The sequence below is a fragment of the Sapajus apella genome, unplaced genomic scaffold, assembly GCF_009761245.1.
Source record: "Sapajus apella isolate SASKATOON/1434 unplaced genomic scaffold, GSC_monkey_1.0 scaffold46, whole genome shotgun sequence".
Taxonomy (NCBI): Eukaryota; Metazoa; Chordata; class Mammalia; order Primates; family Cebidae; genus Sapajus; species Sapajus apella.
The window spans coordinates 16128252-16146238 of NW_022436986.1; the positions used below are offsets into that span (position 1 = coordinate 16128252).

Consider the following 17987-nt stretch of genomic DNA (forward strand, 5'->3'; position numbering starts at 1 on the left):
AACTACTTTTTGCATTTTAGTAGAGACGGGGTTTCGCCATGTTGGCTGGGCTGTGATCTGCTTCCCTCGGCCTCCCAAAGTGCTGGGATTACAAGTGTGAGCTACTATGCCTAGCCCATTCCCTTATCTCTTAACAGAAGCTATGGATCCCAACCCTCCAAGAGCGGTAGCCTTCAAACTTGTAGCCAGTAAACATCTGGCAAAGGTAACTTCATCATCCACTCACATCTGGCAGGGAACTGTCTTCTGGAGGAGGCTGAGATATGAGCCCTGGGAATCACATGTTCTTTCAGATGGAGAATTCTCTGTCTGTGAGTAGGCTTTTTTTTTTTTTCTGCTAAGATGTTCAATATGCAGACACACATGTGACTGTGAGAAAAACGTTCGGTATGCATACACGCATGCAACCAGTCCATGAGATCTCACTTGGGCTCCAGCTTCCATCTGATTTAAATGTAGAAAGTCAAATTCACCAAGATCCCAATTCCACAGACTTCTGAAAATTATCAGTGAATCTTGGAAGTTCTGGAAATCCCTTCTCTCTTAAACTGTACCTCTAGTCCTAGATTGCTGCTTCATTCTTCCCATAGACCATTGACACTCACCTGCCTCTACCCCCTCAGGACCACTGACCTCAAGCTGCTGCTCTTTCTAGTTCTGCCTTGTGCTGGTTTGGGGCACAGACCCTTCCCACAGCCTTCCACCGTAGGAGTTAAAGGAAAGAAAAGTCTGCAACCTAAGTTTAAGAATCATGGAGGTGCAGTTCAACATGGAGAATAATGTGCAACTTCAGACATGTGGCTACACTCACAGTCCCTGGCTCAAATCCAAAACCGTCTTCAGGGTCTCTGCAGGCTGCTTTTCAGCCAGCTCCCAGCCCACCATCATCTCAAAGGCTCAGTTTCCTTCCTTGCAGTGAGAGGGGCCTTCAACCACATCTGCTTATCCAGGATCCAAGCTCCAACACATGTAAGGCACCCAAGAGGGAAGGCAACCTGAGCCTCACTCCACCCTAAGTCCTGCGGTCCTAATCTTTCTGTCTCATTCCTTCTCTCCAAATGTTTGATATGGAAAAATCCATTTTCTTAGAGATACTCTACCTTTTTGCCTATGAACATAATGGTCTGATGTCAATACATTCTGGATTGTTCAGACTCACTTGCAAGTCAGCAAAGGGTCTGGTTGGTCTAAAACTGAACTAAGCAACAAATGAAAAAGAAAGCTGCTAGAACTTAAGCAGTGTGAGTGGGGTTGCAGAGGAGGGGACAGTGATGAGAAATGTGAAGGAGGCAGAGGCTATGGAACGGATTGGATACCAGGAGGAAGAAGAGTGAAAGGTGCCACTGATGATCCCAGGTGAACTGTGGTGCTTGTGAGCCAAGATAGAGGATAGGAGAAGCAGTAGGTGAGCAGAGATACAAGGTCCATTTTGTGCATGTTGAGTTTGAGATGATTGTGGGATATTCAGTAGAGACATGCTGTAAGCAGTTAGATGTACTCATTGATGACTGGTGGACGTTCCAGGATTCTGTGATATGGTTGTGATGCAAAGAAGGAATCACATCTCATGGAGCCCAGCTTTCTGGAATCTTCCTGCTTTCGCTTTCCCATTTCTCTCTGGGGTGCACCCAAATTCAGCTTGTCTCACCTTAGGGGTTTCCTCCTTTCCTCTGATACCTTGGCATGCCTGCTAATGTTCATACCCCCCAGGTCTCACCTCCTTAAAGCGGCTTGTCAAGGTATTTGCCCAAACAAAGGTGATGGACTCCTTCTTTTGCAAAGCAGCATTTCCTGCAACTGGGCTAATGGTGGGCTCACTAGGTGTTGTCATTTAGAATCTCAGGACTTTCTGGCTGAAACGCCAGCCTACAGTATCGGAAACATATGAATTTTGATGTCTTTTTATTTGTCATAATGCATATAAAATTGGTCTTTTGAATGAATCAAGCTCATTAAGCAGTATTGCCACTTCAGGGAATGAACCCCATAATAATCAGGCACAGAAAGTTTTATTTCCAGTTCAGGGAATGCATCTGTTTTTCAGTTAAATGTACATTTCTAGTTTGATGTTTTCTATTTGGTCCATCCCACCAAGTTGATAATGGCTCCCACAAACCCATTTCTGGATCTCCCCCTACCCCGCCCCCAAACTCATTGTCCTCCTAGAATCTAGAGATTTCTGATGACTCTTCTAATACGTAGAGCCAACCTGGGGCTTGAGCTCTCTGGCCAGGATCCCTCCTGCCTCAGCTACTCTGCTGAATACCAGTCACTGGGCAAATGCTCGTCTTTGTTTACCCTGATCCTCCTGTTCAGTGGCCGCCTCTGTGGTCCGTTATGTAGGGCAGACAAGCTGCTGTCTCGGCAGTGAACCCATTGGGCCTCTGAACACTGTGACTAATTGTATTCCCTGTTCTCTGCTACCAGATGCAGTAAATTACATTTCCTCCCAGCTTCCCGACCTGCCAATCCTCTGTTCACGAACAGCAGAACCAACACCTGGGCAGGACGGGACCAGCAGAGCGGCTGGTAAGTCCTGGGGAGCCCTTTGGTTTGGACGCTAGCTTGTCCAAGGGGCTTGCATTTCACTGAGCTTTATTAATGAGATGGGTGCCCTGCTATCCTTACATGGGGGACCTCACCTTCAGCCCAGCCTCAGATGCAGCCTTCACAGTGGCCACACAAGACAGGGACCGGCCCCAGATGGGTAACTGGGGACCAGATGGAAAGGAGTTTTGAGGAAATCAAACAGCATTTCACCTCCAGCTTCGGGGGAGTCTTTCTTTGGTGTTCGTGGTCCTTATATCTGTGTTTATTATCAAAGTTAATCTGTATTCTGCCTCTAGGGATTTTTGTTTTCCGTGTTGGAATGATACAAATTGAGAGAGCCATCCATAATGGAAGCTGAGTGGGAAATATTTTCAAAGCATATGGGTGTCTTTACAGAATCCTTTGGGAATTGAGCTATTTGTGTATTATAAACACATATATTCCTAAGTCTTCCCATTTCTGGGGTTATTTCTTAGCCACTGAAATATATTTGGGAGGAAAAGAAGCAATTTAAGAAACACATGTTTCTTGCTAATATTTCTCACAATTGGAGATTTTACAAAATAATACATTTGTGATTATCGAGTACAGGGAAAACCATGCTTTATTCTGCCTAATGCAAACATGCCTCAGAAATGAGAACTGGAAGGGTGCAAACAATATGATCTACCCTATGGTCTACCCAGAAACATGCTGAGGGCTGGCGGTTAAATGGAAAATTGAATTGCCCAAGGTTGTGTGGTTAGTTACCACATGAGTGAATTCAAATATGAGTGTCAGATTCTGCTTTGCATACTCTAGGTAAGTGTATGTTTAAATTAAATCACATAGAACAGATTTTAGAAAATAAAACAATCATGGATGTTTAAGCCACAGGAAATCTTTTAGATAGGCCAACCTGAATATTTTATGAAGCAAAGAATCCTTCCTTATTTTAGTACAAAAGTAAAATAAAAAGGCAAGTAAGTATTAACAAAGTTGTCATGTCCACTAGCTAATTTAAATATCCTCTGGGCATCTCTGTAAACATCTTAGCATATTACTTTTATGTACAAACTCACAGAGTTCTAGAGATGGATGGAACCGTAAGTGGTATCTGGTCAGTCCGGGGCCAGTTCTACATCTTCCTGGGCAGTGACAGGATGGATCAGCTGGAGCCTGCACCCTGCAGTTATGCTTCAAAGGAATCACTGGCAGTCACTTTCACACTGGACTCTTTAAGTACTCTGGGGTGCCCTTCCGAGGTCAATGTAGGTAAAATGTGTTTAAGAGTCACACACCTTCCTGCTGGTTCTTAGAGACTTGGGTGTTGATGTTCCTGATGTGGGAAAACAGCTTCTCAGGTCCTCTGCACAAGTTCCTGTACTTCAAAGGACATGGGATATGATCCAGCATATGGATCAGCTCATGGGAGGGTAGGACAATGTATGAGAAATAATTTTGAGAGAGAATGGGTAGTCTCTCAAAGAGTATAAATTTCAAGAGTAACACATGAATGTGATTGTAGTGCTATGGAAGTAGGAATACACATTATTACCACAACCCAGCTCGCTTTATTTTTGAAGATCCTACAAAACATGATGATTTAAAAAGCCAATAAAGTTTTTTAAGTATAGCATGATCAGAATCTTTTTAAAAGTAAGTTTACATGTGTTTCTGTTGATTAGTTAAGAGTTAATTTGCATAAATGCATCTACTGTGGGACTACATATAAGCAGAGCTGTGGAATGAATTGTATTTGTTACGAGGAACTCCTTTGTCCAGGCCATTTGGGGAATGGGATGCTCAGATTCACAATCAATTGTGGTTAACAGTGACTACACAGAGCATGTGTGGCTTACCAACCAAGAGTACTCCCTAGAATTCTCCTAGATATGGTCCATCTTGCTTTAGGAATGTCCTTTTGAAAATTTGTATAACCTCAGGGCCATTCTGACAAATATCACTTGTCATTACTAAGTAGTATGACAAATATCCTGGTTGTTTGGAGTTTGGAAGATTTGGGACTCTGTATAAATGAGAATTTATTTAGAATCATTGCTTTTCAGAATTAGGAGACATCTATTCCAATCCTTTATCCAAATATTGAATCCTTGACATAGCAGCCCTGTGAAAAGGTCCTCAAACCCCAGCCACACACCTCTGTGATCCAAGTTTAATCTCCCTTCGAGTTGCCCATTCCATCTCTAGTTGGTTCTGACTGTTGGGAAATTCTTCCTCTGATGGAGCTATCATTTGTCTGCCTTCATCTTCCGTCTGCTTATCCTTATCCTGCCCCCTGGAGCTACTCAGAACACATCCAGTGATTTTCAAGTATTAGAAAATGTCTATTATTTCCTGTTTTTCCCAGATCCTCACTCTAAATCCCCTTCATGCTCACAGCCCTGCTTTCTCCAGCTGGCACTGAGATGATGAGATTGCCTTTAGACACCCTCCACCATCCCTGTCCCTCCCTTCTGAACACTCTTCACTTGGTTGCTAGTCTTCTTGATGTGTTGAGCTCAGAGCTTCCCGATGCCTTCTGGGCTAGGCTGTTCACCCCCAAAATAGAGCATGACGCCACAGATCACGTGGCTGACTTTGCTGGCAGCAAGGTCTTTCAGCTTCAGTTTCGAAAGGCCTCAAAGTCATTTCATGTGTACAACTGATCAACCTTGCTCCCTTTGTCCATAGAATTGTTGTTTCTGAATCATTTCAGTTGAAATGTGCAGTCTGTTTCCCCTAGTTATCCGTATACTACTTCACCTGCTCATTCATAGAAGAACCTACATAATTCTTTTGTTTTTTAATCTCAAAAGACAAAAATAAACATAAGCTATGCACTTTTCTGTCCTTTGTAGATTTGCTATGATTATTAAGTTTCTTCCTGTTAGATTGTCTCTCAAGAATGTTGGGCGTTTCATGGAGGCACTGAGGAACCACAGCAGGAAGGTGGGGAGGGGAGTGATGTCATGAGATTTGACAGGGCTCTGACATTCCCTCCCATTTCAAACACGCGCAGTTTCTCCATCCTTGTGTTTACATGTTGTGTTTCCGCATCAGATTTCACTTGAATCAAGGGCTTCACACGTTTTGAAAGTAGAAAATCCTCTTCTCCATTGTTAGGGTCATTGTAGCTCACAATCACGGTATCCTCCTGGCCTCACTTTGCTTCTCAGTTTAGTACTCCCTCAAATCTGAAAAGCAGTCTTTGATTATTTTATCATTTCACTGCTAAAACTGTTGCGTGTTGGAACCAAAGTCAGAGCCCTGTGGCACACCATTAGAGATCTCTTGGCCCTTGGTAACCCTAAATCGACACCTTTGGGGTATCATCATTCAACCACTAACAAGATAATTGTCTTAATACCCAAGGCACACATTTCTATGTCATCCACAGGAGTATGAGAGATTTTGTGATGATCCAAATACACTGGGTCTTTTCAAATGCAATTTGCTATTCTTTCTAGAGACCTTGAACAAAAAAGAAAATGAGATTAATCTGCATAGTTTCTGCTTGATGAACTCATGCTGGCTCTTGGTCATCTCTGCTATTTGGAGGTTAACTTTAGAATTTAGCTAGCCAGCTATAATGTCAAGCTGCTTCTCTGTAGTTTAGAATCCCCTCATTCTCATTTTTGAAAATTAGACCTTTGCATGTCAGCCTCCAGAGACTTTCCTGGTGTTCAAGATTCTTGAGACAAATTCAACAAGGGAACCAGGACCCTGATCCCAGAGTACTGAGAGCATTTATATCCGTAGTGCTTTATCATTTTCTAATCTTCTCTGCTTGTCTGGGCTTCACTTCCCTTTCTGCCACTTTCTTTCTGGCACTTTACAGTCTGAAAACTCCTTCTTGACCAAAAAGATGGAAGCAAAATCAGACACAAGAAATTGGCTTGCCTTTATTATCCATCAGCATTACACCTTTGCTGACTTATTTTTGTTAATACTTTTGTGTCTTAGAAAAACAATTGATTCAAAGAAATTTTTGATCCCTTCTTTGGGGGGGAGTTACAATTTTTTATTGATACATAATAATTGTACATATTTATGGCATTCATGTGGTATTTTGATGCATTCATACAATGTGTAATGATCAAAAAAGGGTAATTAGGATGTCCATCATCTGAAACGTTTATCATTTCTTTGTGTCGGGAACATTCAAAAATCTTCTAGCTATTTTGAAATAGTCAATAAATTATTGTTGGCTTTAGTCACTCTACTCTGCTATTGAACATTAGAACTTATTCTTTCTATCTAACTATATTTTTGAAGTTAGAGATTGCACTCTGGGATGAAAGGGAGACCCCATTCTGAATTAATTCCCTCATTTTTATTGTCATTGACAACACAGTAGCCATTTTCATATTTCTAACCCAAAGAGAATATATGAACACATAGGTATAGTATAATCACTTGCTTGAAGGGATGAGACTACCCGTATGTATGTTCATTCAACAAGTCAAGCATGTGCATTGCTTGACTATCACATGCCAGGTACAATGCCAGCTACTGGATGTTTTTGTGCTGAGATGACCCTGACCCCCAATGGATGACACTTATGATCTGTCTACTTCCCTACTACTGTACTTTACACATCACTAACTCATGAACCACACAGGCTGTTCACAGCACCATAAAATATCAAAGCTGGATACCTTACATTGTACAAATGGGAAAATGAAGCCCCAAAAGGGAGTGTCATCTGGATAGGCATTCAGATCCTCTCTTTCTCCCTCTCCTATCTCCTGGACTAATGACAGTGGAGCATGTGGTGCTTATACTTTAGATGTGGGTTCTCAGCCTGTGCCTCCTCTTAGAACCACAGTGAGTCAAAGGAACTAAACTAGGAGAAGGCTGAGTCAATGATTGAATTTTCCATCCTCCTGGAATAGTCTTGTTTTGTATGCTCTTGGACTGATTCTCAAATGTATTCATGTCCATGTCTCTTCCCCCTTGCTTGTGTCAGTTGCTCTTATTCCCCCTTCTCTAGGCTCCCGACAGCCCTTCCAGTTGCTTTCTGTCTGCCAAAGGTGAAGGCACCAGGCAACATGAGCATAGGTAGAGCCAGGGGGATAAGTTTGAATCAGAACCAAACATTCTCTCCTCCTCAGACCCATCTCTCTGGCCCCTGCAGAGCAATAGCTTTTCTCCTCAAAGTTCCCACTTTGGTTTTTATGTAGGCACCTTCCGCAGAAGCCTCACACTCCACACCTAGGTGTTTTCAGAACCTAGAGGCTGGAATTCTTAGCCTCCACTGAATGTCTCTACTCCTTCAGGGAGTTTCCCTATTGATGAAAGAATTATTGGGAAGCAAGAACCAATAAAACCAAATGTGGAGGTCCAAAATCAAAGTACCCTTGCAGTCATTCATCTGTATCCCTTTAAAGAAGCTGGCAACATTGGTTCTTATTCTGTTTAATAAAAACAGCATATTACTCAACTGTCTCACTGGCTTCTTGAAAGGAGTAGCAAAAACACTTTGTATACTCCAATGTCATTGTCATCAGTATATAAGGTTTGGAAATCAATAATTAAATATATAATTTAGTAAAAACATACTTCCAGATTTCAGCCAGCCTATCAATGAAACTTCCATTGAATTGTCTTCTATTTCTTGTCCTCCTTCCCCAGATCCTTCCTCCTGGAAAATTTTAAGAGCTTTCCTTCAAATACTTTTTTCTATGTCCATGTATGTTTCAAGATTTCTTTCTGGGCTCTCCAAAAAGCCCTCACCCTCAACAGCACTCCCTCCTCATATTTTAAATAAGATGAACAAAGGCACCAAGCCCTTTGACCATCATCATTATACACATTGTAGTGTACTTCTGACTTGGAGAAGGTAGAGGGAAGACAGGGCAGGCTAGAGAGTGTGCTTTGTGCTTTGTGGTTACAGATGAAGGCAAGATAAGCTTGAGAAGTCTTTGATATAAACTTTTGGCAGCAGTAGGAAGTAGAAGAGTTTTTTAAATTGTGTGCATGAAAAACAAGACACTGCACTGAAAATGTCTTAATTTCCTATTGGCTCATATCCACTCTAGTTCATGCTTTTGAATGTTATTGGCTGAGAACTGAAGCAAAATATAAGTGCTTATTCATAAAGATGACATTTAAACATTCATACTTCCTGCATGGCTTTCTAAAAGACCTAGATAACATTCTCATATATGTATCCATGAAGACTAGATATTGCCTTTGGGTTAAGCCAGAGCTTCTCAAAGTGTTCGCCTTTGTTCCCCTTACTGGAGGAAAGAGTGAATGCAGAAAGGAATGGAGAATCATACTCTTAAGGAACCTGCTAAAATTGTGTGGTTCCTCTGAAGCCTTATGTTTTATCTAGAAAAAAAAATATATGAATTTTGTGACATATCTAAGTTTATTATAAAATTATATTAAAATGCTTAAAATATTCTATGTTCATATTCTAGGAATATTGGAAGAATAGTGTACAATATATAAATGTAAATATGTAACCCTAATAAAACCATGTCACATGTGGTTCAGTCCCAGAGTCATGTCACATTTAAAGAAATATAGCTGAAAATTGCACACCAGAAAACCATTAAGAAGTTATTCTGTTCTTTATTTCTCCTGAAGTATATTAAAAGGGACCTTGGCGGGGCGTGGTAGCTTACCTCTGTAATCCCAGAACTTTGGGAGGCTGAGGCAGGTGGATCCATTGAGGTCAGGAGTTTGAGACTCACCTGGTCAACATGATGAAACCCCATCTAAAATACAAAAATTAGCCATGTGTGGTGACATATGCCTGTAATCTCAGCTACTTGGGAGGGTGAGGCAGGAGAATCGCTTGAACCTAGGAGGCAGAGGTTGCAGTGAGCTGAGGTCACACCACTGCACTCCAGCCTGGGTGACAGAGTAAGACTCTGTCTCAAATAAATAAATAAATGGGACCTAATTTATATCTCCATTAAGCAATACTTCTCATAGTCACTTTTCTTTCCTCCACATATCACCTGCTCTAAAGCATCATTTACTACCACAAAATGCTCCTTCTCTGTCCATATTTCACACAGTTTTTACTTTCTCTCCCACTAAGCTCCTTTCTCATCTGTGTATTGTGTGAATATACTTAACTTTCCAGCAAAGGACTTATCATCATCATCTCTCCTTTCTTCCAGTCTCTGATTCTAGAACAGGCAAAGATTAAAATGAGGGAAAATTGGATCAATTATGATCAGCATTCTCATTGGTGGGCAGAGGGAAGGGGCTATCTGTAAACATCCCCATGTTAATAATTTGTATTTTCATCCTATCACATACGGATATAAAAATAGAAATATTTTGTTCCATATTCTGTATTGATTGGAGGCCAATGTGTGGTTTTGTTCACAGATTACTGAATGTTTGCAGAATAATTAGCTATTGTATCTACAAACTAATAATAATTATTACTTTCCTTATTTATAACTATGTCCCATGAGTGTGTTAATAGTGATAAGATATAATATTTTAATCCCAACTGTGCTTTTTAAAATAAGTATGATATTTTAAGAACAGCCTTTTGGAGTTCATGCAAATTTTAAATGCCCATTCTACTCCTCTGATGGCACATTTTGTGAGAAATCAGGAACTAATAGAGATAAATGTTTGGAAACACAGTCATTGTGTGTGCCCATGACAAATATTGGTTGGCTTCCCATTGTGTCACTTGAGAAAACTTGAGATCTTTATGGTGAACAAGTGAAACTTTCAAAATAGAGCTGTTGAAAATCAAACATGGGAGTTTGTTTCATAATCTTTTTAGTTAAGTGTTAACCAGGAACAGATTGTATCTTACTATGTAAGCAGATGGGACAATCTCATTGCTGTTATTTTTTTCAAACAAGTTCAAACATTAATTACTGTGTGTACCTTTCCATTGGTGTCATATTACACGAAATATTTGTTACTAGATTACAACAACTGTATTAGACTTTTGAATGATTAGCCTTTGTTTCACAGATGTGTATATTGGGTACCTACTATACAAATGGCTCTAAGGTAGGTGCTGACAGGGAGGGGGCATCATGGATAGATGTTGGGCAAGAAACTAACCCTCAAAGATCCTAAAAATCTATGAAGCTGATGAAACATTCCCACAAATAATTATACAACTGAGTAGAACATGTTAAGAGCCTTCAGAGGAGTTTAGAAAAAGTATTGAGAGAATTTTAAAAAGAGAGGGATCCCTTTGAGATGGAAGGATCAAAGAAAGCTTATGGAAGAGGAGGCAGTTGACCTTGGTGTTAATCAATGGGCCATATTTGGATATGTAGAAACTCAAAGACATTTCAGGAGAAGGGAATCTTAACAAAAGCAGGAAATATTTAGGTCTGGGATGGTGTTATTTGATTGTGCTAAAGGGAAAAGAAGCACTAGAACATATGATTGAAAAGATAGTTTGGATCTTCTTAACATAGTTGGGGACTTATTCAGAAAGAGGTAGGGACTCAAGGCAATGATAAGCAGACATGTGGGCTAGATCTCTAGGAGTCTGGAGGAGGGACAGAGGGCTATTTAGGCAGAGGGACAGTAGGTACATGGACGAGCAGCCATGGGAGGAAGTTGAGTATCCTGGGAATAGTGAGAAGTTGTTATGGCCACAATGTGTAAAGAACGAGAGGACCTGCAAGACAAGGCTAGAAAGGAAGGTTGCAGATACATGCTGAAGGGAACTATATGCCATGCTGGGAAGTTTGGTGTTTATCCTCTAAAGACACAAGGAACTAACAGAAGGTTTATGACTCAAGTAACTATGGGCAGGATGGAGCACAGGCTGGCAGAGGTCGGCAAAATTTTTGTACAAATGGCCAGATTTTAAGTATTTTAGACTTTGTGGACCATATAGTCTTTGTTGCACATTCGTTGTTTTCTTTCTCTTTTCTCTTTCCTTTCTCCATCTTTCCCTCCTTCCTTCCTCCTCCTCCTCCTCCTCCCCCCTTTCTTCTTTCTTCTTCTTCTTCTCCTTCTCCTTCTCCTTCTCCTTCTTCTTTCTTCTTCTTCTTCTTCTTCTTCTTCCTTCTTTCTTCTTCTTCAACAATGCTTTAAAAATGTAAAACTACTCTGAGCTCCTCTGGCCATACAGAAACAGGGTCAGGCTGTCTGTGGCCCTCTGGCCACAGTTTGCAGTCTCCTGGACTACAGCAAAAAGACAGAAGCATTAGGTAAAATCAAAAACAAGGCTGTTGTGCAGAGAGCAGATGAGGGCCTGGACCAAGGCCTTGGTGATAGAAATGATGGTGAGGAGACGGATGCGATATACCTGAAGTAGAATTATCTACTGTCAGTGAGTGGCTGTGAGAAGGTAGGAAGAAAAAAGGAAGTCAGGTGTGATTCTCAGGCCTCTGGCTTGAGAGACTAGCTAACAGTGCTGGTGTTATTTGTCATGGAGACTGGGGAATAGTTTTGATAGAAGAAACTGGAGTCAGTTTGGAAGCTGCTGAGTTTGATGGCTTTGTGGCACATCCAGATAAAGGGCACCTGGAGCCTGGTGGCTCTGTGGGCCTGATGCACAGTTTCTTTTCATCCAGGAAGCCTATGAGAAAACCAATTTGGAAGTATGAGGTGTCACAAGAGTCTATAGGACAGGAAAGAGCTGGCCTTGGCAACCGCACACTGGTAGCAGGATTTGGGATGAAATAGAGAGGATACAAGACTGAGGGGCAGGGATACAGGGAGGGGGAGACCAGGTAGGAAGCTCTTCCAACAATCTAGGGAAGAGGAAATGAGTGTCTCACATTGAGTAGTAGCAACGGAACAAAAAGAAGACAACAGGTGGGAACACCATTATGGGCAGCAGGACTTGGTACTCTGTACATGGAAGATGAAAGAGGCCTTCTGTGATCATTGTCTTCAAATTCCAGTGTCCCAGGGTGATGCTACTTCTGTCTTGTTCTTTTCCCAGTTCTCATTTTAGTCACCTAGCTCAGTGACTGACGTCCTCACAGGGCACCTAATATGAAATCTCTCATGCTTTTTCAATTGTTGAAAATATTCTGTTGTATAGTACAGTGGAAGATAGCCATGTCCCACCTACAAAAACCTTTGTGGAAATGTAGAGACAACGGGAAAACACTTGAAAGAGGTTTTATTATTTATTTAAAATTTTGGAACTGGAACACATTTTAATCAAGGGTTTTTAAATTGTCTGTCAGTCTGAGAAGCCCTCAATCAAGGTAATTTGCATGTTGCCAGCCTCTCTGAAATTCTTCACACCAAGATCTAAAGTCTCTCGTGGCCTTGTTTTAGCAGATCTTCCTTAAATGTATGAGTGCCATTGGGATATGGCAACCGTGCATCTGTCTTCCCAGTACCTTAAACTGCTGTGTTAAAATACAGATATAACCACCTTTGTTCACAGTGCGCATCTCAATCTAACACTCAAGATGCTTGGCAGTTAGAATAGAAAGGGCACAAAACCTTTTTTTTGTCTGTTTGGCAATTAACCATTCACTGGCTTTTTTTGTTGTAACATGCACTTCCTTTCTCTTGTTTTCATTCAAGCTGTGTACGCCATGGAAATTAATGTGGAGAAAGACAAACAAACAGGAGAGACCAAGATTCTCTCTACATCTACCATTGGCCCAGAGGGGGTCCATCAGAAAGGAGTCAAAGTCTATGATGATGGTACCAAAGTAGTGTATGAGGTGCACTCAGGAGGCACCGTAGTAGAAAATGGAGTGCACAAATTAAGCGCAAAGGATGTAGAAGAGCTTATTCAGAAGGCTGGACAATCAAGCTTAGGAGGAGGGCATGGGTCCGAAAGGACTGTGATTGCAGATGGGAGCCTCAGCCATCCCAAGGAACACATGCTCTGCAAAGAAGCCAAGTTAGAAATGGTACATAAGTCTAGGAAAGACCATTCTTCTGGGAACCCAGGGCAGCAGGCCCAAGCCCCCAGCACTGCAGGGCCGGAGGCAAATTTGGATCAGCCAGTCACCATGATTTTTATGGGCTACCAAAATATCGAGGATGAAGAGGAGACGAAAAAGGTGCTAGGCTATGATGAAACCATCAAGGCTGAATTGGTCCTTATTGATGAAGATGATGAGAAGTCATTGAGGGAGAAGACAGTGACGGACGTGTCCACTATTGACGGGAACGCAGCTGAGCTTGTGTCCGGGAGGCCGATCTCAGATACCACAGAGCCCTCATCCCCAGAAGGGAAGGAAGAGAGCCTAGCCACAGAGCCAGCCCCAGGTACCCAAAAGAAAAAGCGCTGTCAATGCTGTGTTGTCATGTGACCACTTCTTTCTTCTCCTTTCTTCTGGGCAGCCTGTACTCTCCACCACTCACGTAGACCTCACTGTACCACTAACTGCAATACTGTGAACTGGAAGCAAACACCTGCCTTGCCTTGCAGTTGGATTGCTTTGATCTCTCTCATTTTTTTTCCTTTTCCTCACCTGAGAGACAACGTGCATGTGTGTGCTTCATTCTCTCCAAGAACTTGCTTTTCCTCTAAACCTTTCCTTGTGTCTTCAAGAGTGAATCACTTCCTTCCTGCTCGATTGGAATGGACTCTTCGTATCAGCCAGTGATATGGTAGCCTTAATTCACTTGACTGGAATTGAACCCATTGGCACTGGGGGTTTCATTTTGTAGTGTGTTCCTGTAACGTAGTCACACACTGCCATGTCCCTGGTTTCTCACTTGCCTCCTTTGCTGTGGATCTTTGTTTTTATAACTTGTGTGGCAAAATGCTGTTGGCTCTAGCCGGTTGCTAGTGTAGCCAAAAGTGGACCTTATTTAGTCTGTCCGATCTAGGGTGATGCTTTTTGCTGCCTTACATAAGCTTCCAGATTACAGTATTGTGCATCTATGGATTTCTTTCTGTTAAAACTGAAATGAAGTCAATGTAGAAGAACCTAGAGCTTGTCACAGTTGAAATGTAGGGACTGATTCCATAACCTGCCCATCAGCGGTTGTCTCTCTTTCTATGGTTTAACCTATGAACCCTTTATATAAGAAGCACCATTTTAAAATTTCTAAGGACATGAAACAGACATCGTTTTAAGCATCAGTAGCAATTGATCTCCAAACTTAGGCAAATTCACAAGCCTTGTTTCTATTCTCTTTAAAAAAAATGTAAATTTTTATATTGTTTCTTTTTTCATGGATATTTTCTGGTCATACTAATCTATTTTCAATGAGGGGATCATCTTGAGAAGTATCTCTGCAGTGACCATATTTCTAAAACAGTCTTTCCGACCTACAGTGGTTGCCATGATGCTCCCACTTCATCATGGATGGTGCTGTAATGCATAATGTTCATCTCGTGCCCAGTTGATGACAAAGCCTTGCATCTGTACTCTTTTCTTTCTGTCCCCATGAGAAAGACAGTGTTTTAGGTAACTTAAATTTGTAGGTTTATGTGCCCTTCCAAAAAAAAAAAAAAAAAAACTCTTTAAAAGACTTTTAAAAATTAAGAAAGACCTGTCTTCTCAATGTTAAGCACTTAATTTCATTCGACAAATATTAATTGAGTGGCACATAGCTGAGCTTCTTAGGTTGTTGTTTTTTTAAAAACTTCTGGACATCCTAGAAGAGCAAAGAATATTTTTTATCCAGACCACAATGAACAGTTTTTGAAATACCTTCTCAGCATTCCCCCAAAGCAAAGAGCCACATATATAGTAAAACCAAAGTGAAACAATTTAATAAAATAACCATAATATAGTAATGAAATAAAGATATAACATAGCTGATTTTAATAAGACTTAACTTTATTTGCCCATTTATAGCATTGTTATGAATTATTCATAAAATTATGTCCCATAGAATATAGTTTTGAAAAAACATATAATATGCTATACTACATCAAGTCTAATCTCTGTGGAAAGTAGATGAGAAAAAAATAAGGTAGTCTTGAGAGAATTTTATTATAGAACCTATTATAGACCTGTTTCGCTTGCTCAGTTCTAAATCTATTATTTTTTTTAAAATTCTTGGCGTGAAATTATATTTACTTCAATAGGACAGGTAAAAACACCAGTTTTTACTTTTCAAAGTTAATTTCCTGAAATAATTGCATTTTAATGAGCACAAAATGGGTCATTTTATTATACTCATTATGTTTACGCCTATACATAAACAGAAAAAGTTAAAAAAGAGAAAAATAAAGGAGCTAAGTTCTGCTGTTGAGCATGATTCCATCCATGCTTGGTTTTGAATAACTGAGGGAAATCTCTCTAAATCTCAGGTTCATCAAAGCAGCTGCAATTGAATAAAACTGCTCTTTTATTGAGAAACCTGGTTTGGATGCCTATAAATTCTGCTACTCTCAGCTTCATTTTCCTCAGTACATGGTCACTGAAGCATCATTTAGACATTACATAAAATGGCATGGAGATAAACCTATTTACATAGAGGGAGAAAACAGTTTCAATGTCTTGGACAATCTGTCATTTTAATGATTTACTTAAGAAAGAAACAATCTAAAAGTTTACCATAGCTTATCTTTTTTACTCCCTTGGGGATTCCAGCTCTTCAGTGTGAGTTTTAAAAAATTAAGCACAGTTAGTGAGTGGAATGGTAGAATGTAGAACCCCTGAGCTTGCTGTTTGATAAACAGAATCAATTTTCCAGGACAGATAATTCCCTGAAGTCACCTACCCTTGCATAAGTAAACTAGTTACTCATAAAGAAAATGATCTGCACGTCTCACTACAACACTACACACGAGAACTAAAAGATTAATGATTATCTGTATTCTCTTCACTAATTACTATTATGAGGGAATACGGATTAGCAAATTATATGAATTTGAGTTTCTCTATATTTTTATTAGTAAAGCTTATCATTTAATGGACTTTGAAGTAAGATGTGTTACCTTAGCGACAGTAAACGAAGGTGTGTTTGAATATGGCATATATATTTGCATAAGTCTCATCATTATCCTGTCATAATGGGGGATTCAGACTTAGCCAGTACTTCTATAGGATGAGACCTATAATCCGACCTATAGCAGCAAGTAACTACCCTTCATGATGGTAGTGTACATGGAGCTGTGATTGTGAACATGTTGCCTTTCCTGCTGCCATTGGCATCCTCTCTGTAAATATTATCATGTGTGGTATCACACTCTCCAAAAGTGCAGGGTATTTGGTTACATAATCAGACTCATGAAAGAATCAGTAATGAAATTACAAAACCATAATCGTTTTTGGGCTATTGATTAGTTGGGCTTTCCTTTAAAATCATATAATCACTTCCCTTTTAAATAGAAAGAGGAGAAAAAAGAAAAGGAAGGGTATTTCATTTGTTTGTAAATAGATTTTCAATGTCTTTTAATGAAAGATTATGGTTAAAATGATAAAGATTAATTCTGCATATCTTGAAAAATCGTAATGACTGGTGTATTCTTGACTTCTTAAAAATATTTTCTTTTAGTGTGCAGTAAGACAAACTAAGGGGAAGTTTTTCAGCTTGTATCTCTTTTACCTGTATTATTTTCCTTACATAAGCAAAAAAATAATAACTGCCTCTAAAAGTGAGTTGACAGTGTCTAGTAATATCATTTGATATTGGTGATTGGGAGGAAGAGAAGGTAGGAAATGCCCTTCTGGCCAAACCTGAAACGTAGTTTCCTTTTGAGCCTTCTGAGCAATCTTAGAATTCTTCGAAAGCTTTCAGGAAACTCAAATTCCATTAATTTGGTTTGGTTCCTTTCTGAAATGTTAATAGACATGATATTTGCTTAAAATGTCTACCTATTCCATTTAATTTCCTGATGATAAATGCATTTTATCTACAAGCGTGTAGAATGTTTTGTTTTGGTTAGAGTCAAGGTTTTATAAAAGGAGGGGAAATGTAGAGAGAGAGTTTCCTAGAGATACAGTATCATCTCTGGAGCAAAATGTTGAGGCCAAGTGTAAAAACAGACTATTTCTCTTTACTTCCTACGAATTTTATTTCAAGGGACCACAGCACACCCTTGAAAATTACCATCTATTTAATGCCAGTGAACCAATGAGTAGCAAAAGAGGAGGGAGGGAATATGGCGATAGAGATAAAAATCTAACTACTATGCCAGATCTTCCTTTGTAAGAAATATTAGCCCTGTCAATATGAAATGAGATGGACATAGACAGAATATGCGTCGAGGACTTTTTCTCGTTTACTTGAAATCTAGAAGCTCAGTCATCTCTGTTCATCCCTGGCCCCACTGGAGAATTTTACTCACTAACAAGTCCTTTCCTGGAAGAAATACTCTCATCTCCTGCAATGTTAGTTTACAACAAAAACCATTCCAAAGTGAGCAATTTAACATTTTATTTTTGCCACATGCACATTTGCTATTGAAACCACAAATTCTCAGCATATGTAAGACATATGTTTCAGGAACTTTATAAATACACAATCTTTCAGGTGCTCCTGAATTTCTTAATCAAGGTATATTGAACTCCAGTGATTAGGCCAGAACCTGAAAGTATCCTTTGTCCTACTGGATACAC

At 40.1% G+C, this 17987-nt stretch overlaps 1 protein-coding gene across 1 annotated transcript in view; it reads left to right on the top strand.

Moving 5' to 3' along the window:
* PALM2AKAP2 (PALM2 and AKAP2 fusion) overlaps nt 1–17987 on the top strand; it is a 506606-nt gene that overhangs the window by 283018 nt on the left and 205601 nt on the right. The window contains 2 exon segments of the mRNA XM_032240316.1: nt 2428–2529; nt 13036–13731. Of these exon segments, the coding sequence (XP_032096207.1) occupies nt 2428–2529; nt 13036–13731 (798 nt within the window).